Source organism: Episyrphus balteatus, chromosome 3, assembly GCF_945859705.1.
Source record: "Episyrphus balteatus chromosome 3, idEpiBalt1.1, whole genome shotgun sequence".
Taxonomy (NCBI): domain Eukaryota; kingdom Metazoa; phylum Arthropoda; class Insecta; order Diptera; family Syrphidae; genus Episyrphus; species Episyrphus balteatus.
This window is the reverse complement of record NC_079136.1, coordinates 107123100-107150362: the sequence shown is the minus strand read 5'-3', so window position 1 is coordinate 107150362 and position 27263 is coordinate 107123100. Positions and strand designations below refer to the sequence as shown.

At 31.2% G+C, this 27263-nt stretch overlaps 1 protein-coding gene across 4 annotated transcripts in view; it reads left to right on the top strand.

Moving 5' to 3' along the window:
- The window catches only part of LOC129914492 (uncharacterized), a 487839-nt gene that overhangs the window by 405082 nt on the left and 55494 nt on the right, over positions 1-27263 (top strand). For all 4 annotated transcript variants that reach the window (XM_055993781.1, XM_055993782.1, XM_055993780.1 and 1 more), the window contains one exon: positions 11516-11564. In XM_055993781.1, coding sequence (XP_055849756.1) covers positions 11516-11564 — 49 coding nt within the window. The remainder of the gene's footprint in view (positions 1-11515; positions 11565-27263) is intronic.

The following is a 27263-nucleotide window of genomic DNA, read 5'->3' as shown; positions in this document are numbered from 1 at the left end:
AAGTGGCAAAAAATTTTCAAAGTTGTAAAAAAAACGAGGTCACATGTCTAACATGATAAGACTTGAAACCGGTCTAGAACGTTAGTTGGCACTGCCTTGAGAAAAAAAAACCATGCCTGCCACCTGGACAGTGGAGCGAAGTTATCCTGCCGCTGACCTAAAGTTGTAAAAAAAACCGTCAAATTGTTATATGTGATAAGGGCTGAAGTATGTTTAGATAGTTAGTTTGACATTTAAAATAGAGGAAAAACCATGCCTGCCGCTTGATTCCCGGGGAGAATTCGCCGGCAGGATCGAAAATAGTCGCACTGTCGCATACTGTATACAATCCAAAAATATTTTGTTTTTGGGTAGAAATCTGGGAGAAAAACAATGTTTTGATGAATTTTGTAGACCGTTTAATAAAGAACACTGAAAAAATAATATCAGCTCTAAAAGTCTAATATCACTCCAAAAAAGGGGGCAAAGAGGGGAAAAACACCCTTTTTAATCTATTAATTATTTAATTTTATCTAAACAGCTATGAAACTAAATGTATACAAGAAATATGCATATTTTTTGCATAATTTTATATCTTATAACAATAATATAAGAAAAAGGGGCACAAAGAAGGGCAAATGGGATACAACACACATTTTTATATGGTTTCTTGATACCCATATATTCAAAACGAAATTCTTTTAGAATAATTAGTTTTATTTCTGGCACTAATATAAATCAAACCATAAAAATTTGAGAGTGGTGCGGTGGGGATGGTTATGGGTCTAAAACACCCTTAATTTTTTTTTTTGTTTCATAACGAAACGTAATGTGTATTTTTTTGCAAAAGTCGTAACTGGCACAAATTGATAAGATTATTGCAATCTTAATTTCACATTTTTTATTTGTGAGATCCTTACCAGAATTGCCACTGGTAATATATTTATTTTTAAATGAAACATTTTTAGCAATCAAAAATGTAAATTTTTTCAATATAAATGTCTTTTTTTTTTCAAAAACATTTTGTTTGTCAATGATGAAGTTGTTTTTCATGGATAAAAATGTTACTTTTTTTTAAATTATCAATTTATTTTCAAATAAATACTTTCCTTTTCCTATTTTTATACCTGAGTTCATACTTGTGCAAAAAAAATATAATTGGAAAAACCATTTATTGGCTGATTTTCATAGTAAATTTTTTTATACCTGATTTCCTAATTGGTGCCAAGAAAAATTATTTTGCATATTTTACCTAAAAAGGGTTAAATGCTCTTTTTCCAAGAAAAAGTAATTAGGAAAAATAATTTAATAAAGGGCTGTCGTTTCACCCTTAGAGTTGGTAGTACTTTAGTATTTAAAAATGCAGTACGCCGCAGTACGGTAAAAAAAACACACAACACGTGGCATGTTGCATGTTTCATGTCGCATGTGGCAAGTTGCATGTGGCAAGTTGTTTGTGGCAAGTTGCAAGTTGCAGATCACCATAAGCTGAAATTGTTAAAAAAAATACGCTGTTTGATTATTTTAATAATAATATAAAACAAAAACTATAAAAACTAAAAATATCATCAAATGAAATTCATTTAATAAACTGAGTGTGAAGTATAACTTCAGTCGCGTGTACTTGTGTACACACACTCTTTTTTTTTTTAATTTTTAAAATGACCGCTAAGGGTCGCCGCACAGTGGATCGAAACTGTGAAAAAGTGGTCATGAGGCTGTAACTTCTGATCTAATGAACGGATTTTTAAACGGTTCTTGAAATTCACAGAATGGAATTCAGTAAAAAAATTACAAAAACTCTTTAGTTCTTTAATTTTTTTGCATAAAATATCAGTTAGCATAAAAAATTACCAAATCCTTATTTTACTACGCAGAAAATTATTAATTTACATTTTTGTCTCATTTATTAATTAAAAAAAACGTTTACTTTGTTTAACAGTCTTTTAAAATACTGATAATTTGCAAAAAAAAATTCTTATGAATAAAAAATAGATTAAAAATGAATGAAATGTTATATACCTATTTTTTAAAGCAATTTTTTTTACACAAAACTGGATTAGTAGTAATCTAACCTACATAAGTTTAAATAAAAAAAAAAAAACCGAAAAAAATACATTTTATTTAATGAAACAAGAAATAATTCAAATAACATTTTTTTGTAAGGCAAATTTGAATTCGAAACCACCAATTTGTTTTTTTTTAAGCTTAAGCTTACTTAGTACGCTGCTAAAGCGAAACGAAAATGTTTCTAAGTCTCCAAAGTCAATAGCGAAAGTCAAAATTAAATAAAGTCAATAAATTAAAACTAGAAAATAATTTTGAAGACAAAAAACTTGAAATAAGAATTCACAAGGCGTAAATTTCTTTTGCACCAAAAAAATTTGACCTGAACAAATCGCACTGGTTAACTCAAAATTTTTTTCTGCTTGAGGTGACATCATATTTTACACAATAACATTATATTTATATTTCTAAGATTTTAAATAATTCCTGAATAATTAATGCATTATTTCTATAAAGGAACTTGATAAAAAAATTATTTTTTCATAATTTTGAAAAGTTTGTAAATAAATAGTTTTTCGCTGATTCAGCGAGAATTTTTTTTTTTTTTTGAGTAACTAGAGTCTTGTAATATACTAGTCAGAAATATTAGTGAGAAATTATTGAAAACTCTCCAAGCATTCAAGTACAGGTAAGAATGTCATTCGCCAAGCTGTTGTGCTGTGAAACGAAAAGCATAACAAAATTTTTCTTTCTGCTGTTTTTGTATGAACATTTTCGTTTCGCTTCAGCAGGATACTAGACTTTATAAATTGAAATTTAATATTTTTTTTAATTAAGCTTAAGTTCGATTGCTACTTTATGATCCAGTTTTTGTTAAAAAATACATATGCAGGTATGTATATAATATTTCATATGTTCGTTCATTTGTTGATCCATCTGAAAGTGCTTTACTCCTAAAAAAAACTTAAAAATTATTTTTTTTTACTCATTCTTTCTTAAATTATCTATTAATCTGATTTACGTTATGTATTCAGTAGTTATATTCTTGCTTTTAACTACCTTATGCCACTTTTAGCTAGCCAAATAACACCAAGCCTCCCTCTTCCAGATTGGAAAAAATACTACCTTAAGGGTTAAATTTACAAAGATGGTGCTCCAAAACACGGGGTCGGATTCGGTCGGATCCAAAAGCTTAAAAATATTACCCACAAAATATTAAGCTTTCATTCTAGACTACTTAGAAAGCTTGCATATATGTATGTAAGCATTTTTTTAAAAGCCTTTTCAAAGTTAAGTGGAATTTTCAAAAAGGGTTATAGAAAAACGTGTTTTAGAATTATTTAGAAATATAATTTTGTGATTTTTGTCTTAAAAATTTTTTTTCGTGTGAAATAGTCCCCACTTCAGACTCTGTATCTTGGGAACCAAAACATTTTGATAAAAAAACTTGTGGATTATGAAAGAAGGGACAATTATCTGTGCAAAAAAGTTTCATACAATGAACTAAAAAAAACAATCACCCCATGACCGGAATTTTGTACTACTCGATCCACTGCGCGCCGTCGCGCATTCGCATTGAAAATTAAAAAACAAAGAATCAAATGGGCTTATAAAACACATATATCTTGACTTTTGTTTTTGATTAATTTTTGCATTTTGTTTTTTTGATTAATTCTTCTTTAGTAATTCCTCATTGCAATTGAAACCCGAAAAAAATGAGCCTATAAAAGAAACGATAGATCAGGGCTTTTTTAATAATTTTTCACTTTAAAACTTTAGTTCAGTTCCTAAATTTATTTTACATAATCCTTTTTAGTACCTATCAACTCTGCACTGAAAAAAAAATAGAATAATGTTAAAGACGTATTTCGGATGCTTTATGGAAAACCTGTCGCGGACCACAGGTTGAGAACCGATGATCTAAATAATAAAATTTATTTCATTCAAATATCTTTAAAAATGTGAAAGTTATGCATAGATTTGTAAACGATAACCCGATTTTTACGTGGTCCACTCAGCCTTAAAATAAAGAGCTTTACCAAGTTTCTACCATTATTATTAACAGAGAAATTATCATTAAAATGAGTAAAGGTGCACGAAAGTTAATGTTTTCTTAAATCATCGCCAACGTATCAACTTTGCCGATAGATTGTTGCTGTAAAACAATTTTTTTCTAAAAATTTACCCAGAAATCACACCGTTAAATTTTCCTTATCTTATAGCGGAACAAACATTATTATTATTTTTTTCGATTTTATTCAAAGTTTCGTTACCTTTAAAATATTATGTTTTAATTTTTTATTAATTTCTGAATTAGGTACTTTTATGTTAATTTTATGTGTCTTTTTTTTAATATTTCTATTTCTGTATGGTTCCTCACAATATTATAAAAAAAAGACAAATGTAATCAACAAAAATGTTATTTGATTACTAATTACTGTAATAAGTAATCTATTACTGTTTACAAAATGTTATCATTATCAGTAATCATTAATCGATTACTTTTTTTGCCAACACTGTTGAAAACTATGAAATTCGCAAAAAAGCACGTTGGTAACTTATTTCTTTCGTTTTGTTTGCAATTTGTTTGATGTCATGTTTTTGGTAAGTAATTGTTAAACAAAGCCCAATGAAAAGATTGTAAACATTTTTTTTTTGTAATTCGAGAAAAATAAATTTAAACGTATAAAAACGGCAAAAATTTCAAATAAAAATTAAAAAATTTTTGACTCATACACACATTTTATAATGCAATATTTGAAAAAAATTAAAAACCAATAAAAGGGCATCAATAATTTTGTCATAGGTGATGTACTTTGAAAAGAATAAAATAAAACGTAAAAGCAAAAACCACGAAAACAGCTAATAATTTCAAAATTAGAAATAAAATATAAAAACATTTTATAACAGAAAATTTTCAATATGATCTTATAAAGGAATCATTTTTCTACCATAATCAATAAACACTTAAAAAAAAATATGATTTACCTCGAGAGAAACAAAATTGTGTGTAAAAGTTACAAACTTCTCATACAAATTTATATCGGGAAAGTAAGACCTTAGGGCCTGGCTACACAGTGTTTTGCCCAATCACGTTCCGATTCACATTTTCTAGGAACAAACGTCAAAAAGAGGAAAATCCTCACCCCCCCCCCTTGCCTACAACCTGACTGGTTAGGTTAGGTAGGAAGTTCTGTGATTTCTTAAAGTTATTTAGGAAGTGAATGTTCTGATTTAACCCAACGATAGGTTGAATCATAAATGCCCTAGTTATGGCATTAAAATGCAATTTAGATTTTTGGGACACCAGAAGAGTAACTAGGATTTGACGCGTTTTTCTACGTGCAATGTGTCAAATTTAGGTTAATCTTCATCGTCGTATCAAAAATACTGCGCGGAAACATATCTAAACTTTAAAACTGAATGAGTGTGTTTCTTTATTTTTTCCGAATATTCCTAAAACGTGGAACGCGCCTATTTCGTTTCTTTATTTATCGAAATATTCCGGATAAACTTTTTTATTGTTTCTTTATCCATTCCGAATTAATATTTGGAATGAATTCTTTTTTATTCCAAATCAGACCTGGAATTTATGGAATATTCTTTCACACATACGCAGTTGTGTGTAAGTTGTAGTGAGAAGCTGTCAGTTTTTCAACAAAAACAAAATTAAAATGCGCTCCGAAGCAATTCTTAGACATAAATAAATACAAATTGTGGGAAAAAACAATTTAGTAATACAAAAGTTTTTATTCTAATTGTTTTTATTTTCCATCTTATTAATGAAAATAGAAATATAAGAAATAATTTTTTTTTTTTTTGTCCGTGGGTAGGTGTTGAAATCTTCAAAAGATTCTATGAGGACCGGAAAACGCGTGCTCATAGATATGTGGGACTCTTAACCACTAAAACCACCTCCTCCTCCCGATTGCAACTAAGTTCAGATGGAACTTATCTAGCAATTTATCTTTCTCGAAGTTAATTTACGTGTTGTAGGTAACTTTCCGATGAAAGTTCCTACTGATGATATTTAAAAATAAATAAATAACATTTGTTTTAAATTAAATCATTTGAGTAATGGTTTAAATTTTGTTATCAGGAAAATATTTTAAAGGAAGTTAAACAAATAAAATCTCTAAAACATTTAAATTAATATTAATCAATGCCGATATTTCGTAATAAAGGAATTAAATTGAATAATTTCACTGTACCAAATCGGAAGGTTTAGTCCTTCGCAAACGTCGTACTAAGTTTGTCTCGTCGAGAATTTCTAGTATTGTTCTATTAGTATGTTCGACTAACCGTTTTCGATGTTTTTGGGCAAACGTTTTTATTTCTTCGCGAACCGTGGGGATTCCAAGATCCCTGTGAAGATCTTCGTTTCTTATATACCACGGCGCATTTACAAATGATCTTAATAATTTATTCTCAAAAGTTTGTAATCTATTTAAATTTGTATCGCGGGTACAACCCCAGAGTTGAATACCATATGTCCAGACAGGCTTAAGTACCTGCTTGTAAACTAATAATTTGTTTTCGATACTAAGTCTAGAATGTTGTCCTAGCAACCAGTACATTTCTCTCAATTTCATATTTAATTGATCACATTTATTTTTAACATGCGGTTTCCATTTTAATTTCGCGTCGAGAGTCATCCCGAGATATTTTGCCTCATTTGCAAATGGGACTTGAGTAGTATTAATAAAAACAGGTAGTCTATTTATTTTCTTATATGTAAAGTCCACGTGGACTGACTTAAATTCGTTAAGCGCTATTCGCCACGTTTTTGTCCATTCATTGACATTATTAAGGGCATTTTGCAATTTACTTGTCGACTCGTTGATTGTTTTGCCTACTGCAAGTATTGCGGTATCATCAGCAAAAGTAGCTACAATTGTGTTTTCTGTTTGAGATATATCGCGTGTGAATAGTAGGTACAAAATGGGACCTAAAACACTACCTTGTGGTACCCCAGCCACTATTTCCCTAAAGTCTGAGTAATCATTTCCGTGTCTAACGCGGAAAATTCTGTTCTCTAGATATTCTCTAAGAATGGTAAAGAGCCCTTCAGGTAGGACTTGTCTTAACTTGAATTTGAGGCCCTCGTGCCATACTTTGTCAAAAGCTTGAGACACATCTAAAAAGACCGCTGAACAAATTTTCTTTTCTTCGAGAGCTCTCTCAATGACATCGGTGATTCTATGCACTTGATCTATCGTCGAGTGCTTGTTTCTAAAACCGAACTGGTGTTCAGGTATAAGCCTTTTTTCTTCTATTATTGGCTGAAGTCGCTGCAAAAATATTCTCTCAAAAACCTTCGATACTACAGGAAGCAGTGAAATGGGTCGGTATGATTTCTTTTCGTGTGATGGTTTGCCAGGTTTCAAGACCATTATTACTTCTGCGACTTTCCATTGATTTGGAATGTATTCTAACCTTAAAGTGGCATTCATTATATAGAGGAGGTTTATTAGGGTGGGTCAAAAAAATCGAAATTTTTTTTTTTGATTTGGTACTCCGAAAAATCGATTGCTAGACCCCTCTAGAATATACACACCAAATATGAGCTCTTTATATTAATGGGAAGGTCCTCCGCTTTGCAATTTTCCATTTTTACATCAAGATTCTACTAAAAAAAAATAATTTTTTTATTAATTGACTTTTTAGCAAATTTCTTTTCATATTCTTGTAGGAAATTGAACGCTCTACAAAAAAGGCCTTATACACTTTTTTCGTTTATCTAACCGTTGAATAGATATTTGAGGTCCAAAAATCGAGAAAATCTTTAAAAATTAGTTTTTTGTTCTTAATTTTGTAACAAATTGAAAAATTATAATGATCAAACGCGCAAGACATATTCTTGTTGGAAATTGATTGCTCCACAAAAAAGGTCTTATTAACTTTTTTCATTAATCTAACCACTCTAAAGATATTCGAGGTCAAAGTTAAAAAAAAATATAAAAACATTTTATATTTTTAAAAAATTTCTAATTCACTGAAACTTCATTATTTTCAAATTAGCAAGATATATTCTTGTAGGGGCCTTAACGTTCTTCAAAAAATTCTTTGGAATCAAATTGATTGCTTTAACCGTTTAGAAGATATTCGTATCCAAACCAATGCTCACTGATTTCAATAGTTTTCTTATGACCCGTATGCATTGCGATTTGGATACGAATATCTTCTAAACGGTTAAAGCAATCAATTTCATTCCAAGGAATTTTTTGTAGAACGATTAAGCCCCTACAAGAATATATCTTGCTAATTTGAAAATAATAAAGTTTCAGTGAATTAGAAATTTTTTAAAAATATAAAATGTTTTTATATTTTTTTTTAACTTTGACCTCGAATATCTTTAGAGTGGTTAGATTAATGAAAAAAGTTAATAAGACCTTTTTTGTGGAGCAATCAATTTCCAACAAGAATATGTCTTGCGCGTTTGATCATTATAATTTTTCAATTTGTTACAAAATTAAGAACAAAAAACTAATTTTTAAAGATTTTCTCGATTTTTGGACCTCAAATATCTATTCAACGGTTAGATAAACGAAAAAAGTGTATAAGGCCTTTTTTGTAGAGCGTTCAATTTCCTACAAGAATATGAAAAGAAATTTGCTAAAAAGTCAATTAATAAAAAAATTATTTTTTTTTAGTAGAAGCTTGATGTAAAAATGGAAAATTGAAAAGCGGAGGACCTTCCCATTAATATAAAGAGCTCATATTTGGTGTGTATATTCTAGAGGGGTCTAGCAATCGATTTTTCGGAGTACCAATTCAAAAAAAAGAATTTCGATTTTTTTGACCCACCCTAAGGTTTATTAAACCTTTCCTTGGGAGCATTTTAAGAATTTCCGCTGTAATTAAGTCGTACCCGGGGGCTTTTTTTGACTTTAGCTTCTTAATTTCTTTGTTTAATTCGGCAAGTGTAACATTTCTTGTGATAAAGCTTTCACTTGACGTTAAATTTATATTAATACTATCATTCAATGCTTGCCCATTGAATGGTTTGAATGTGTCCTCTAGGTAATCAGCGAAAACGTTTGCTTTTTCTTTGTCGCTTCTTGCCCATTCATTTTGGTTTTTCATAATCGGAGGTGCTGGAAGCTTAGGTTTTTTCGTGGCTTTTATAGCTTTCCATAGAGAGTAGTTAGATTCTTTACCTGCCGTCAAATTTTCAAGGTAATTTTTAGCGTCGCGGTTCTTGAAATCTGATATCATCTTTTTAAGCAAATTACTTAAGCGATTTAAATTAGATTTGTGTTGAGGAGCACGAGTTTGTTGCCATTTTTTGCGCGCTTTTCGCTTTTCTTTAAGTACGTCTTTTATCTCTTGGGGATATTTAGTATCTTTGTACCCAGAAATTTCTCTTTGGCAAGGGGTATTGTTCCATGCGGCTTTTTGGATAATATTCACAAAACTATCTACCGCTGCTTCAAGCTCAAGAGGTGTTTGTAGTGATAATCTTAATTCAACATTATCCTCAATATCTTTCTTAAAGCCTTCCCAGTTAGTTTTACCGTTTGTTAGTCTAGGTGGCATTTCAACTTTAACGAGACTTTCGCTGATTGTGAGAATAACGGGCGAGTGGTCTGAAGAAAGATCAAAGCATTCCGTTACTTTAATTCGATTTGACGGTATTCCCCTGACTATAAAGTAATCAATCAGGTCAGGTATTTTCGAGGTATCTGCCGGCCAATAAGTTGGTTTCCCAGTAGAATGAAAGTCGCAGTTATTCTCCATACCGGCTTCGTATAACGCTCGGCCTTTTTGAGATATACATCTAGAACCCCAAAACGTATGCTTTGCATTAAAGTCGCCGCCGATAATTAAAGTTGGTCTATGTAATTTTAGCAAGTTTGAAAATTCATTTTTATCAATTTTGTACCGCGGAGGGCAGTATATAGATGAGATATTAAGTACATCATGCTTAGTTTCAACTTGCACACTTATAAGTTGCATCGATTCAAGCTCAAGCTTTAGACCTGTCGGGTGTTTAACACAATCTTTTATATATAATGATGCTCCGCCTCTTGCTTTGTTCGACGGATGAATTGCGTGGTAATCAAGAAAACCGTTGATATTGAAGTTTGATTCTTTTTTTGCATGGGTTTCTGATATCAGACAGATGTCAATATCTTTTTCCCGCATAACCATTTCTAGTTCTCCAAGTCTTTGCCATAATCCGTTGGCGTTCCATGTTATGATTTTAAGCTTTCCCATCATTTATATTTTGTATAGTGTTGGATAAAATAAAATCTTCGAGCTTAGAAAGCCTTTCAGACATAAATTTGTTAAGTTTTAACTGATCCTCAAATTTTGACAAAATTATAGCCAAGCATTGAGAAAACGCGACAGGTTCGGAACTATTTTTGATTTCGGGTGAAGCCGCCATTTCAGCGTATGATTTTCCATTACGTTTCTTTGGAGACGTGTTTGATGTTGTTGGCGTTTGATTTTCTTTACCAGTGGCGGGTTTTGTTGTATTTACCCTTTTAGGGGTCTTAGAAGTTTCGTTCTTTGTGGGTTTTCTTTGGGCATGAATTTTTTCTCGGCGTTTTTGTAGCTCTTTAGCTACTTCACAGCCTCTATAACTTGCCGGGTGACTTCCGTTGCAATTTATGCACTTCGCTGGACTCTTGCTATTTCCGGTGCAATCTGCGGTTAAGTGTTTATTTATATAAGAAATAATGAAAGATGATTTTGTGTGTTTGTGTTTCTTTATTTTTGCGTGCTGGATTTTCTGGATAAACTATTTTCTCTCGCCGGTCTATTCTATTCCTTATCCGGAAAAAATAGAGAAACACACTCAATATGAAAAAGTTTGCAGAATTATGCCTTTGAAAGGCAAGTGCCCTCCATTTTCTTCGATTTTTTCCATTAAAATAGAATAATGGCGAATGATGAGGAATGCGATTTCTAGTGTGACTCCGAAATAAGTTCAAAATGTCTGTGAAGTGGATATGACCGAATTTTATAAGTATTTTTCAGTAAGATTTGGGACAATTTAAAACTGTCATATAAAATCGTTTGCAAATTTCACAGAACCTGTCGATTAGGGCAGATATTTTTACTTATGTATAAAGAGGAATAAGTCAGTTTAAGATAAAATGGTAAAAGAGAAGAGACTCCAGGTATCAGGACGAAAACATTAATGTTACCATTCTTCTTATTTTTATAAATCTGTTTTATAAAAAATTTAGTTCAACTTTTTTTGCGGCCCATAAAAATTTACATCTCGCTGTTTTGGCCCTTAGTAACCATTGAGTTTGACATGCCTGCCTTAGAGGAACTGGTTAATTACCTTCAAACAAATTTGTTTCCCAATTCCCATTATTTAGGTCCTAAACTTTCGATCCAGGGGGTGTCTCCCCCGAAAACATCACTTTGGGAAATAACGGACACCCTAACGTACATGTACATTCTGAAAGGTTACAGTAACTTTCAAAAACTTTGATCCTATTTTTAGTTCAAAACCTATTCCTATTTTCTTATTTTTAAAGAAAGCTAATTTAAATTTTTTTATTTACAGTTACCCGTTGCCGATCCGTTTCTAGAGAAGGTTAATTTATGTGATCTTGGTAAGTTTTAACTTTATACATAAAAATATGTATTTGAATTTTTTAAGGATTGCAATCGATTGGTTCTATAGACATCACACATTGTCGGTGTGTTAGGTTATAAACATACAGTAGTCTAAGATCCCACCGCTCGATTTTGCATCTATCTGTTTTTTTGATGAAATGTACATCATATAAAAGGAAATGACGCAAAGATTACAACAAACAGGGCTGCCTGGTCACAGCTTGCCGCGACCCTAGGGTTGCCAGTTTTAAAGAGGTACACTTTTGGAGCAAATTGCATCCATCTGTTTTTTTGAAAATTCTAATACTAAATTAAAGCTTTATTATTCCTCTTTAAAAAAAAAACTAGGGTTGCCATTCAAAATCTTGCCGCAAGTAGGGGTTGCCTAGCTTTGAATATAAAATTCCAAAAACTGAAAAAAAAAATTATTTAAGAACAGCGGCAACACTTACAGTTATAAATAATAACTTGTTTAAAAGCTATAGTAATTTATGGTCGTAGCCGATCGGAAAAATATCCGATCGGAAGATTTTTGTATTCACGGTACCCGAATTTGAGAAGAAAAATAGAAGTCAAACAACGCTCTCATTTGACATTTATCAGTTTGCAAAAATATTTTTTTTTATCGTGAAAAGAATCATTTAAAGTGAAAATCAAAATGGATAGCGCAGCTGCTTTTCTCGAGGCTGAAATGTATGTTCTTAAACAAAAAAGAATGTGTTTAAGAAATTCAACAAATATTTTCCAAATGCATGATACAGCGTAAGTTCAATTTTGCTTTTACGTATGTTCCGCCTTAACAAAGAAGCATTTCATTACGTTTTAAACGAAATAAAATCCAACATTCAACCTGTTTCAAGATCTGAGGGAGTGACCCCTGAGCAAAAGTTAGCTGCATGTTTGCGATTTTTCGGTGAAGGGACATATCAGCATGGTGTTGGCAAAGACTTCGACTCACTTGTGGCGCAATCAACCTTTTTAAAAATACTCCAAGAACTTTTATATGTACTCGAAGATACATTGTGTGCCAAATGGATAACCTTGGTTGATGACTCCATTTAGGACTCCGCCACCAAATAGTTCTCAAATGCGTTACAACAAATCCCACTCCAGAGCCCGAAATGTAGTCGAAAGAACAATTGGTTTACTCAAAAACCGATTCCGATGTTTGTTAGCAGCTCGACAACTGCATTACACTCCAGAAAAAAGTAGTCCAAATTGTCAACGTATGTTGTGCATTGCATAACATATGCCTCTATTTTAAAGATGACATGAACTTTGCTGAAAGGAGCGATCAAGAGAACATCCAAGAAGAAAATGATTACTACTATACTCAGCGATCACAATACAACACTCAAGCTGTTAACGCTGGAAATGAAATACTCAACGATTATTTTTCATAAACTTTTATTTAAAAAAAAAAAACATTTCAAAATACTTAAAAATTCACAAGAACTATTTTATAAATAATAAATTATTATTTAATCCAACAAAAACATAAAAAAATAATTCACATTTTAATTTATAACATCGATTAAGTTTCTTATTGCTTCTTGAAATTCTGTCATCAGCCGTCGTCGTCGATGCGATTAATGTTCGACTGCAATAATTGGTTTTTAAGCTCCAACTTTTTTTTTGCCAAATTTTCCATGTTTTGGTTGTGTTTTTGCATCTCTTGTAGTTTTTTCTTTTTTATTTCTTTCAAGGATTCTAAGTTTTTATTCACTTTGCTCTTTTTTTTTTTTTGCCATTTCGACTATGGCCTTGCTGGTTGCCCCTTGAATTTCGATTTGCTTACTCAGAATATGGATTGCCGTGAGTGGTCTTCCAGGTATCTGATGTCTTCCTACGCCCGTTGTTGATTCTGTTCATGCTCATCGGCATTGTTTGTAGTTGTAACTTGGGGAGCAACACCAGCATATTCAAATTCACAATCCACAGTGAGCCTGAATAAGTTTAAGGTTGACCTAAAATGAGGACAAAAACTAAAGATGAAGCTTTGTTCCTGAAGGCCTCAGCAATAATAATCCGCTTTTACCAAAATCGGATTAGCTTCCTTTTTCGAGATACCCCCCGTAAACGTGATTTTTTCGAGAAAAATTCATATCAACGCAAGGCTCGAGTACGATGACTTAGGCGCCGAGAATTGAAAACGGTTTTTAGTATAGGTATTCGATACACTCATTTTTTGTTATGGGAGGGAAAGTCTATGTCCCCCCCTTTAGGCGGGAGGGGCAATTTTCTAAAAAATCATACAAAAAAATATTAAAAAATAATGGCAACACTTACAGTTATGAATGATACCTTTTTAAAAAGAAGGTACACTTAATTATAGTTTTTAAATCAAGATTTTTTAATCAGTTGTTTTCGAAATAATCGATTTCGAAGTCAACGCAACGTGAAAAAGAAGTTTAAAAAAATACATTGAATAATATTTTTGTCAAGACTTTGGGTTTCATTACGGGATAAATTAAACTACCTCATAAAATTCCTTATCAAATACTGAAAACCATATGTATGTTTCTATGTCTTGTAGTTTTTAAGAAAATTGAAAAATAGGAAAACTACTAAAGGGGGGGACGCCTAAAGGGGGGGACATAGACTCTCCCTCCCATAACAAAAAATGAGTGTATCGAATACCTTTACTAAAAACCGTTTTCAATTCTCGGCGCCTAAGTTATCGTACTCGAGCCTTGCGTTGATATGAATTTTTCTCGAAAAAATCACGTTTACGGGGGGTATCTCGAAAAAGGAAGCTAATCCGATTTTGGTAAAAGCGGATTATTATTGCTGAGGCCTTCAGGAACAAAGCCTCATCTTTAGTTTTTGTCGTCATTTTAGGTCAACCTTAAACTTGTTCAGGCTCACTGTGAATCAGAAGCATCAGCAACAGTGGAAACACCAGCAGTGGAAACAGCAGCGATGGAAGTGGCAGTAACATGTACAGCAACAGAAGGATCAACAGCAATAGGAGAAGTTGAAGCTGCGGGAGCAGAAATAGGTGAAGTAGAAGCTGCGGGAGCAGCAGCAGCAATTGTTTTGGCGTTTGGGCCGTAAGACTTCGCCCTAACACCGGTGATAGAGCTTCTTTAGTTCATTAAGTTAATTACATTTTCTTCAATTTCCGTAAATGATTGTTGTCGGTAGGGACCACCACCTGTTGACTTGTTTTCTGTTTCGCTGGTAGTAAGTTTTCGTTTTATGTGTCTTTTATAGTCGCTCCAAACCTAAAAGCAAAATAAATTTGGAGTGTTGAATTTTCAGATGGATTCGGAGCAAATCTTTTTGCACCGTACGATTTTATGCCTTCTAGTTTTTTTAATTCTAATGCAAAACAAAAAATTTATCATCCCTGTTTAGAATAAACCAGGATTGCCATTTAAAATATTGCCGCAAGCAGGGGTTGCCAGGTTTTGAATTTAAAATTCAGAAAAATGACTAAAAATAAAACAAAAAATTATTTAAAAACAACGGCAACACTTACAGTTATAAATAATAATGTTTTTGAAAGCTTGAGTCTTACACTTAATTATTAATTTTAAATAAAGTTATTTCATGCAATAGTTTTTGAAATAATTGATTTTAAAGTCAAAAAATTCAGGAAAACAATTAAAAAAACATTTACTTATTAATTTTTCGAAGCTTCGAATTTAAATAAAATAAACTATCTGTTAAATTAACTGAACCTATTGATTTTTTACCAAATAGTGAAAACCGTATGATTCTATGTCTTCTAGTTTTTGAAAAATACACAAACTACTTTTTTCAGAATTTATTTTTTTCGACTTTGTAATAATCCTTAGAGGAATTAAAGGTTTTTAAATTTCAATTCACTGTTTAACGAAAAAAAAAAAACAAAATTTGAAAATATTTCTCTTTTGGTCTAATACGTTTGTGGGGCATTATTCAAACTGCATACTTTATTTTTCAAAATATGTCCAAAAATATCTCCAGGAAAATATTTTCAAATTTCGTTTTTTTCGCTAATCAGTGAATTGAAATGTAAAAATCTGTAATTCTTCTTAAACACACAGGAGCCAAAAGCTAAGATATTGTATTTTTGCTCTCTAATAACAATAAACATTATTTCAAATACCTTTCGTGCTGATTTTTGGTGAATTATTTCTCAAACATCGAATTTCACGGTTTTGACTTATAAACGTCCAAATCTCGAGTAGTAGATTTTTACATTTTTGGTTTGTATGCGCGCCTTATATAATTATAATTTAACAATATCTATCGATTCCAGTATCAATCTTTTTTCTACCACTTTTTGCTTAGGAAATAGCTTTTTGACACTTTTCTAAATTCACCTCGGTTTCCCTTTCTAAAATGTCAAATTTCTAAAAATGCTGAATATTAAATTTCTAAATTAAATTTTCTCTCACATAATATTTGTTTAACACCTCTAACACTTACCATACAAGCAGGGTGGCGTCGTCGAAAAAAACTCAAAAAATGAACTTTAAAGCGTGGCAACCCTATGCCTTGACAGGATGTCGCCAGGGAACCCATGTGCAAACTGTTTCATTAGACACTATCTTTGTGTCAACCTCCCTGTTCGATTTCACTAGTCAAAAAAATTTTTTTTTTATAGAAATCAAAGTTTATTTTTCTAATGGTTTTTTGTTCGCTGAGCTCGAATCCGAAGTCAGAAAAATTCTATCACATCGCGTTTTTGACATATTACCATGCCAAAAATCAGAAAAATAGTGTTTTGGACGTTCAAAATTCAATATCTCAAAAAGTTTGCACGTAAGAGCTATTCTAGTGCTTGATTCAAATTAAAAAGGTCAATGACCATTAGAAAAGTATAATTTGGTTTCTATGGAAAATTATTTCTCGCCAATATTACTGTCATTTACGGAAAAATCAATCTTAAAAATCGATTTTTTGTCTTTTTCAATTTTTCTCAATATTTTCTAAAGCAAAAGTATAGTTTTTCAACACAATCTTTTAAAAACGGTTTTTAGCTAAATAATTACATTCCAAAATTTTCAAAAATCTAAATTTTTTTCGGTAACTTTTTTGATTAAAAATAGGCTATTTTTTTAAATTAAATTCTTCAAAAATCCAAAAATTCACTTTTTGTTAAAATCCAACCATTTTTGTAAAAGATAAAAATAAAAAATTAAAAAATCGTATTTTTGCATTTTTTCAATATTTTTGAGGTTATAGAAAAAAATTGTTTGAGTAAAAGTTGTAGACATTTATACTACCTACAACTTTTGCATTTGACTTTTTTCGATAGCACCTCTAATTTTGACATAAATCGTAAAAAACCATGACACCCACCCCACTTATTCGCCCACCCAACCCCTACCCCCCATTTTTTTGCGGCAATTTATTTTTCCCCTTTCATGCTGCTAATAATTTTTTTATTTTCAAAAATTATTGGCACTGGTCTATTAGACTATTACAAAACTAGAAGACATAGAATCATACGGTTTTCACTATTTGGTAAAAAATCAATAGGTACATTTAATTTAACAGATAGTTTATTTTATTTAAATTCGAAACTTCGAAATATTAATCAGTAAATGTTTTTTTTTAATTGTTTTCAAAAACTATGAAATAACTATATTTAAAATTAATAATTAAGTGTTAGACTCAAGCTTTCAAAAACATTATTATTTATAACTGTAAGTGTTGTAAGGTAAGTTGTAAGGCCGTTGTTTTTAAATAATTTTTTTTTAATTTTATTCATTTTTCGGAACTTTAAATTCAAAGCCTGGCAACCCCAATATTTTAACAGGCAACCCTGGTTTATTATAGACAGGTATGTAAAAACTTATGTTTTGCATTAGAATTAAAAAAAAAAGAGTGTGTGTACACATGTACACGCGACAGAAGTTATACTTCTCACTCAGTATATTAAATGAAAATGCAGTACGCCGCAGTACAGCGTATTTTTTTAACATTCTCAGCTTATGGTGATCTTAGGAAATTTTTTGATGCTAACTCCGTACCTTAACTCAAGACAATCTGACTTCCCTGAAAATAGTTATGCATGAAAAAATCTTTATAATTGGAAATTAAGAATCTTCATATCAATTTCCGGGGCTAATTTTTTGAGAACAAAAAATTAAATTTTATCTACGATTGATGGCAGGTTTAGTTTTAGTCTATGTTGCTTTCTTTTCCTTTTATTTATGAGTATTTAAATTTTTGTTTTTTTTTTTGTGGCAACTTGCCACATGCAACTTGCCACATACTGAGTGCCACATGCAACTTGCCACTTACAACTTGCTACATTTTGCATACTGAGTGCCACATGCCTCGTGCTACTTGCCACATGCACTTCCACCATGTTTCATACCACATGCAACTTGCCACGTGTTGTGTGTCTTTTTACCGTACTGCATTTTTAAATACTAAAGTACTACCAACTCTAAAAGTGAAACGACAGCCCTGCTGCCCAATTGTCTCAGAGATGGCGATCGCGTCATAATCCCTTTGACATTCTTGTCAAAAAACAAATTTTCATACCCACCGTCCCATAAGAAGTATAACTTCAAAAAAAAAAAAACAATCAGATGACTGTGCCAAAGTAAGCTTACAAAGCCGAAAAATTAAATTCTGAAAAGAAATTAAGAAAGTAGTTAGTCTATTTTTCAATTTTCTCAAAAACTAGAAGACATAAAATCGTACGGTTTACACTATTTGGTAAAAGGACAAAAGGGACAGTTAATTTTTACTGTACATTTTTTATTAAAATTCAAAACCTTGAAAATTTTATATGTTAATTTGTTTTGAAATTTTTTTCTCAAAATTTTGACATTAAAATCAAGTATTTCAAAAACCTTTGTTTGAAATAACTTCATTTAAAATTTATGACTAAGGGTGATATTCTAGCTTTTAAACAAGAAACAAGTTATTATTTATAACTGTAAGTGTTGCCGTTGTTTTTATGTATATTTTTTTCATTTTTAGTCATTTTTATATTCAAAGCCCGGCAACCCCTACTTGCGGCAAGATTTTGATTGGTAGCCCTAGTTTATTTTAAAGAGGAATAATAAAGCTTTATTTAAGTATTAGAATTTTCACAAAAACAGATGGATGCAATTTGCTCCAAAAGGTACCTCTTTAGGCAAAAATCAAAATCAGAGCTTTTCGGCCGGGTTCCCTAATATTGCCATTTTTAAGCTTTAGTTACTCCACTATAAATCTTTATATAAATAAAAAAAGGACAAATTTGGAACAATTTTTTTTTTAATTTTAAGTTATTAAGTACCTACTAATTTAGTTTTTAAAATTTGGAAATTTTTATACTTTTTTTAAAGTAACAATAACAGTTCAACTTTTTAAACTAATAAACTAGTTTCAGAGCAAACGAACTGATGCGTTAATTTATGGCAAAAACGAGTAGGTACGAGATAAAAACTGTTTTGATAAAATGTTTATAAGTGACCAATGAAAGAAATGTGAGACAAAACTTTTGGCCGATAGTGTATGATTATTTTTCTTTTGTTAACCCAACCTACACGCTCTTCTTGTCGTATCTTATGCAATATACATTTTATTTAAACAATATAATAATCTAAAAGGTTTCTGATATTAATTAATACAAGAAAATAAATATTTAAAAAACAAAAAATTTAACGTTAGAGATTTTTCTGAGGTCTTCTAAATATTGCATATTTTACGTCTCCATTAACTCGAGGAGAGTTCTTAGTTCTTTTTTTTTTTATTTTTGGTTACACTTGTTTACTTTAACTGTTTCTTTCTATTTAAAATGAGCGAATTGTTTTCTCAGAGTTCGGTGTAGAATTCTTCTCAACGCTTCTTTAACACATCCAAATATTTTCTTCGGCTCGTTCTCTATGTATTATAATTTCTTTGAATTAAAAGAAAATTTATTTTTTTAGTTTTTAGTTTGTGAAAAAGATTCGAACGATTTAGTCTCTTAACCATAAAAAAATCAAATGAGAAAAATATTTTCCCCTGGCGCTGGTATTAATAGATTCAAAAGTATTTTCGACCGGGATATCTCCCTGCGTACAGGGTCAATGTAAACACTCAAGTCGTGCGCCGTTTGTATTTGTATATATACACGTATTAACTGGTGCTTGTGCTTTAAATGTATTTAATTTTTATTTTAAAAAAATGAAAATCCCAAATAGTTTTCGAAATTGTGTAATACAAAATTATTTTGATTTTAAAGAGTGTTAACGATTTTTGTTTGCATAGAAATTTATGAAAGTTAAAAATACACGAATGTTAAATGTGCAATTACATCAAAACATTAGCCACTAATGTTTTTTTCTTCGATAATGATAAGATAGTATATAACAGGACAACCATTGAACACTAAACATTAATGTTCAGTGTTCACTTATCTTACTCCGACATTTAATCTCTAATATGACTTTAATTTAATATATCTAAATTTTAGAAAATAAAACCAAAATAAAGCTTTTTGCATTCCTCAAAACATTCTTATAAGAAAATCAGTGTACAGTGTTGACGATTTTAAACCCACAATATATGTTTTGTTCGCGTCCTTCTAAATTTCTAATATAAATAATAAAAAAAAAACTACTGGGGAACACCTCTATACATTTATCTCTCTGCTTTGAGATTTTTTGACATAAGTCATCAATGTCTTAATAAATTGTTGTTGAAGTAAAAAGATTTATATACTAATAAAATTTAACATAACTAGCCTGCTCCAAATAAAAATTTGTTGATTCAAAGGCTGCATTTTTCAATTTTTCTTCTTAACTTGAAACTTGAAACAGACAATATTTTTTTTAGGCGTATGCACAAGTAAGACCCCTCAAAACTTGTGTATTCAATAGTACATTACAGAAAAATACTAAACAAAATATTTAAGGGTACCTTCTCTTGGACCTCTACCAGCCGCACCAACGAACCGGTCAAAAGTCCTAGTTACAAATTAAAAAAAAAAAATCCACCTAATTATTTTTTTTTATTTTACCTATCACAAACTGCTTTTAAAAATTATCTGAATCCAAACACCGCGAAGGGCTGGTAGTTGAAAGTTATTTGAAGTTGAAAGTTTGTTTGACAGGGAAATTTGCTTTGTGAAAACGGCTGTATTTTTTTATATAATCAAAAGTGAATTTGTAGCAATTTTGTTTTGCCTCCAATATTTTCCGAAATAAAATTGAAATGTTTTTTGTTGCGATCAATATATTTCGGCAACAAGTGCCATTATCAGGATCTATTAAAACAATAAAGTTATATGTAAATAATAAATACAATAAATATTAAAAATATAAAATTATAAATAATGTACCTTAGAAAGAATATCACAACTTACTTTTTTACAATTTGTTTTGACTTTTGATTTTATCTGTCAAAGAATACTTCAAATTAAAAACAAAAACAATTATAGCTGTTAACCCCCACAACGGTGTGCAGAGTTTACACGGTCTGTAGTGTTTAGACTGTGTGTTGTAAATTTGCAATATTTCCATATGAGATGAGATTGAAATATGTATTTGTGTAATCTTTTTTGTCCGTTTTGAAATTACACTCATCTTCTCCAATTTTAACAATTTGGTTTACTTCATGAACCTGTAACTTTAATTTATTGCGCTCATATCTCAATATTTTGGTGTTATCGAAATTAAAATAGTGGCTAGTTTGTTGCTTGGGGTTAGTCAATGATGAAATAGTTTTCGTCAACCTTATCACATTCATTTGAGTGTTGTTCGAGTCTTTTGGACAATTTTTGAATCGTTTCACCAATGTATTTTTTTGTGCAATCTTCACATGTAACACAATAAACAATATCTGAGTTTTGCGTCAGACTCAGTTTTTGTGTCATGTTGGCAAAGAAATTTGCACTTTTTTTTACTTAATATTTGGAACGAAATATTCATAGGATTTGGCCAAAGATTCCGTAAGACCTGGAACATAAGATATTAACGAATAGATTTTAGCTGGTTCAACAGTTGTTTGGGTTGAAGTTAAATCTATTGATAAATAAGGATAGCTACTCCTTTCGAATCTTCTCGTTGCATTGTTGACTGAAAAAATTTTAGTTACAAGGGAAAATTCATACGTATAAAAAACAGGCTTTTCATGAGATCTTCATTAGCTCCGGCACTAGTTGAATGGGTGCTTGAAGAAGTAATTGACAACGCTTTTCTCAACATAGATTTCGTACCTCTATTTTGGAAAGCTTATGTAGATGACCACATCACAGCCATTATTTCTCAGAAAATTGGGGTGAATATTGCTTCGTCTTTTTTACTCGGATTTCTGTTATTTCGTTTTTCATACAATTATTTTTTGATTAATCTGTTACCTTAAATTGCAATTAGTTCGTTTTTTTGGTGCATTTAAGAATTAAAGGGTGCTCAAAGGGTTGGGGTCGAAATTCTGTATGGGTCAAAATTCAGATCCCAAAATTCTGTATTCCAAAATTCTGTATTTTAAAATTCTGTAAATTCAAAATTCTGCATTTTATAATTCTGTAAATTCAATATTCTGTATTCTAAAACTCTGTAAATACAAAATTCTGGATTTCAAAATTCTGTATTCCAAAATTCTATAAATGATAAATGAAAAATTGTTTTGATAATGAGAAAAAGTGCGCACTTTTTTCATTATCAAAACAATTTTTTCATTTATCATTTACAGAATTTTGGAATACAGATTACAGATACAGAATTTTGGTCACACAGAATTTTGGTATACAGAATAACGACCCGTTCCCGTGCTAAAATTAACGCGAATTATTCGCCACCATTTGTTTCGTTAATTTTTTGTGGATGTTAATAGCCTAAGATCGTTAAAACTCGCGCGAACTTTGACGGCCTTAGGCTATTAACATCCACAAAAATTTAACGAAACAAATGTTGGGGAATAACTTATTGACTTGTGGTTAAGAAAAGAACAAATAGATAAAGCTCAGAAAAAGTTTTAATTCATTTTTTTTAATTCACTCAGCTTGATTATTTTTTTTAATTACATACTTTCAGTAGACTTTTTTATGAAAAAAAACTTACTTTTTTTAAGAAAATAAACTGGGCTTTAATAATAAGCACAAAAAATGAATACTCATTTACTTGTTTTTTTTTTTACTTCAATGATATGAAAGTTTAAAAAAACAACTTAAAAAACCAAGAAAATTGTGTTGTTGCAAAATTGCACATGCATTTCCCCAGCCCGGACCTACCGCAAAATTTAAAACTCGAATTTGGTACAACCAAATTCGAGCATTGTACAAGCTTCCAAAGAAAGTTATAGCTAAGTGAAAGTTCCGGGCTGGGGAAACGTTTCCTCAGCCCGGACATAAATTGTATCAAAATTGAATAAACAAAAATTCTACAATTATCTACGAGTTTTGTACAGTTTTGTACAACCAAAGCCGAGTTTTGTACAACCTTATATAAAAAAGTTATGGCTAATTTAAGTTCACGCTGGGTACATTTGGAAACGTGCCAACAATTTAAAAATAAATATAAGCAGCATGAGAGTGGTGTGAAAATTTAGGATAAATAGTATAAGAAAAGGAAAAAATAAATTGCCCACAAACAAATTTGGGAAAAGGGGGTGGGTGGGCGGAAAAGTGGGTTGGGTGTCAAAAATCTTGTTTTTTGAAGTTTCCTGTGAAAGTAGACCCTCTTTCGAAAAAAGTTAAACACAAAAGTTGTAGATAACAATATGATCTACAATTTCTTCTCAAGGCATTTTTTTATATAACCTCAAAAATATGGTGAAAAATGCAAAAATACGACTTTTTGCTTCTTTAATTTTATCTTTTACAAAAATAGTTGGATTTTAACAAAACTTGATGTAAACGTAAATTTTTATTTTTATTGTTAATGTTTCTCAGTAAAATATTAATTTTGGTAATTTTTGCGAATTTAATTTGAAAAAAAAGGTTTAAATCTAAAATTTGGCATCCCAAATTAAAAAAAAATGAAATATTTTTTCGGTAATTTTTTGATTAAAAAAAAAGGCTATTTTGTTTTCAAATTAAATTCCCAAATAATCCAAAAATTAATACATTATATTTTTGGAAGTTCAAAATTCAATACCTCAAAAACTTTATACGAAAGAGTGAGTCTGATACTAGATTAAAATTTGAAAGGTTAAAGTTCATTATAAAATTATAGTTTAAAATCTATGTCTTGATCTGGCTACCCAATACTAATGTACATAATTTCAGAAAAATCGATCACAACAAAAACATTGCTGTTAAAAAAAAGAGCCAAGTTCTCCTATGTTGAAATTATGCTGGCACAAAAAATATTGAGATATAAAAGTGTACCAAGTTCTAAAGTTCGGGTTTAAATTCGTATCAATAAAATTTTGATTGTTCTCAATTTTGGTCAATTTTTCTTTTAATTACCGATTTTTAAAGTTATTTCAAAAATTGCCAAGTAAACAATCAAAATTTTATTAACAAACAAACGGGAGAGCATGAGGAATGAAGACCTCTGGCTACTACTTTTATTGGCCTTGTAGCTTTGTTCTCATATGAGTGCCATTGAATTTGGTGTTTGCTCAGTTCTTCAGTGACAGATCTATACTCGTCGGCTTCTTCGACTGTGACTTTCCAGTTGTCTTTGTTGTACGATGTGTATTTACAAGCTTTTTTAGTACATTTTTCTATTATTTTTTTAAGATCTCCAAAAATTGGAAATTCTGAGATCATAATTGGTGGTGGTGTAGTTTTTTTGCTGCCTTTAGAGTGAGAATTTGATTTAACAACAGCTACCACATTATTCGGTTCATTACTTTCTGTAAACAATTCTTTATTGTTTTCGGTTTTAGAGCTTTTCTGATTTCTTAAACAAATCTCAGGACTCCCGTTTGGTTTACGTTTCTTTGTGATACGCTTATTTTTCTTTTTCTCAGTTTCAAACAAGAGCTCTTCTTCATCAGTTTGATATTCACGCTCTCTGACTCTGAATCTTTCTTGTCAAGTAAGGAAACTTTCTCTTCGAGTTTTTTCACTTGCAGCTGAAGACTTTGAACTAGAACTTCAAGTTGTTTTCTTGCCGCTATTTCACTTTGCCATTCTTCAAAGTAGTTCTTTGATTTTGATTGGTCTATTTCTTTGTTTTCGATGGAACTCTGTTGATCTGTAATGTTGATCTCTTCATTTTTCTTGGTCCCTTTTTCGCTGATGTGTTTAACATCAATAGTATTGTTTGGGGTTGTCGGTGATGTAACCCCTGAAGTTAATTTGTTTGGGGGAGTTCTTTGCATCTTTGAACTCCGTCTCTCAATATTTATAAGCAACAATTGGTCCTCCCCAGAATCCATAGGACCAACCTCTAAAGAGAGTGGATTTACCAGTTTAACTGGATTGCCACCTGGGGTATTTAATCTAGTCGTTTTGTTCATTGCCATAATTTTTTTAACTTTGTTTTCGTACCATAAATAGGTCAGTTACTTCTATCCATAGTTTATATTCAGCCGCCCCACAGAGAACAGACGCTGACCAGTGTGCCGCACAATATGTGTCAGACCTCAGACGCTCTTGGATTTAATTGTGAGCTGGTGCATTCAGAGCGATATTTCTGTTCTTTTGCTCCTAGTTCCTGAAAAGATAACTCCGGTGACTCAGCTCGTGGATCGAATGGATCCAACGCTCGTCGTTAGTTGGATATCCAGCGGGCACACAGTGCGGCGACTAGTGGAAAAAATTAAAAAAAAAAAATTGCCAAAAATGTGGAGCAAGTATGCCAAATTCAAGGTAATTAGTCTGAGTGAATGAATCAACAGTTAATTTATGATAAAGTTCAATCTTCTGTCGTCAGAGATGCTCAGAAGATCAATAAAAAAAAAAAAATAATGAGAGTAAGATTTTTAGTTAACGGTCAAAAGAGCATTTGTTGAAGAAAAAAAGAACATATGATACATATTTTTTTTTGCTAGATTCATATTCAGGAGAGAAAATATAATTATTCTAACTGCATTATTTTTTTTTGCATGTAAATTTATATTTTTTTTTAGAGTCCAAATCAAAGCTTCTTTGTGCGTGTTAAGTACTAACTTCGATAAGCTATATATTTTTGGAGGGGTCCGATGGGAAAAAAGTGTTTTTATTTAAAGAAAGTAAACAATTATAGCTTTTAAAAAAAGTAAGTTTTTTTTGCAGAAGCCTGCTCTTTCTCTTGCAACAAGTGTTTGTTTACGAGTATTTTTTACATAATGTGTTCCGCTAGGGAGCTTTTTGATGCTTGTTTTTCCAACCCAACAGCCCGATTGCGTGGTGTTTTGCAGTTAATGAAGTCAAAACTAAATATGCAATCAAATTTAGAGCCTGAAAATCAAGAAATCTTAGCAAAAAACTTGTTTTTTTTATTTTTTCCCGAATTCCCATACATACAAGTTCCTGGATTGAATCATGTATACAAAAGTAGGCGTGGCAGGGGGCGAATAGGGTCGACACTATTTTGTATTTTTGAACTCGCCTAGATAATCAAATTTCTTCAATTTTATTCAAATTGTGCAAGCCGTTTTCTAGATATAAATATGCACACTCAGGAGTGGGCGTGGCAGGGGGCGTGGAAATTTCGCTAAAGTTTGTAAAACGTGTTGTAATAACATTTAAAAACAATTTTTTTTCCAAACTCAACTTATTTTCAAAAATTTGATTTTTTTCCAACATCTCCATACAATCGACGCACTGTGGGGCACCGCGAGGAGGTGACGATGCGATTTTGCCACGCCAAATCGTAATTTTGCAGTCGTATTTTTGCATTTTTCTCACTATTTTTGAGGTTATATAAAAAAATGCCTTGAGAAGAAGTTGTAGATCTACAATTTTTGTTTTTAACTTTTTTCGATAGAAGGGTTACTTTCAACAGAAAACTTTAAAAAACACGTTTTTTGACACCCACCCCACTTTTACGCCCACCCACCCCTTTTCCCCAAATTTGTTTGTGGGCAATTTATTTTTCCCTTTTCTTATACTATTTATCCTTAATTTTCACACCACCCTCATGCTACTTATAATTTTTTTTTAATTGTTGGCACGTGTCCAAATGTACCCAGCGTAAAATTAAATAATTAGCCATAACTTTTTTATATAAGGTTGTACAAAACTCGGCTTTGGTTGTACAAAACTGTACAAAACTCGTAGTAAATTGTAGAATTTTTTTTTATTAAATTTTGATACAATTTATGTCCGGGCTGAGGAAACGTTTCCCCAGCCCGGAACTTTCACTTAACTATAACTTTCTTTGGAAGCTTGTACAAAACTCGAATTTGGTTGTACAAAACTGTAAAAAACTTGTACAAAACTTTTGCATACTTTTTTAAATTTTTTTTTTTTAATTTTTTTTTAATTTTGAAAAATGTCCGGGCTGGGGAAACGTTTCCCGTACTTTCAATTGGCTATAACTTTCGTTGTAAGCTTGTACAAAACTCAGCTCTGGTTGCACAAAACTCTACAAAACTTGTACAAAGCATTTGCATATTTTTTTTTTATTTTGCGATAGGTCCGGGCTGGGGAAATGCACGTCAAAATTGCGGAATAACGGTTGTCCTCAGAAAAAAAAAAAAAAAATTGAGATGAACTAAAACTGTAATAAATTCTTAATTGATTGTAAAAAAAATCTTTCGAATCAGACGTAGTGCAGCAAAGATAAAGCCATTTGAAGGAAAAGAGAGCAAAAATCATAAAAACCGCCATCGTAACGCGAAAACGGGACGAAAACGAGAAAATTGCCACTTAAGTTTTTCGACTTAAAATGGATTCA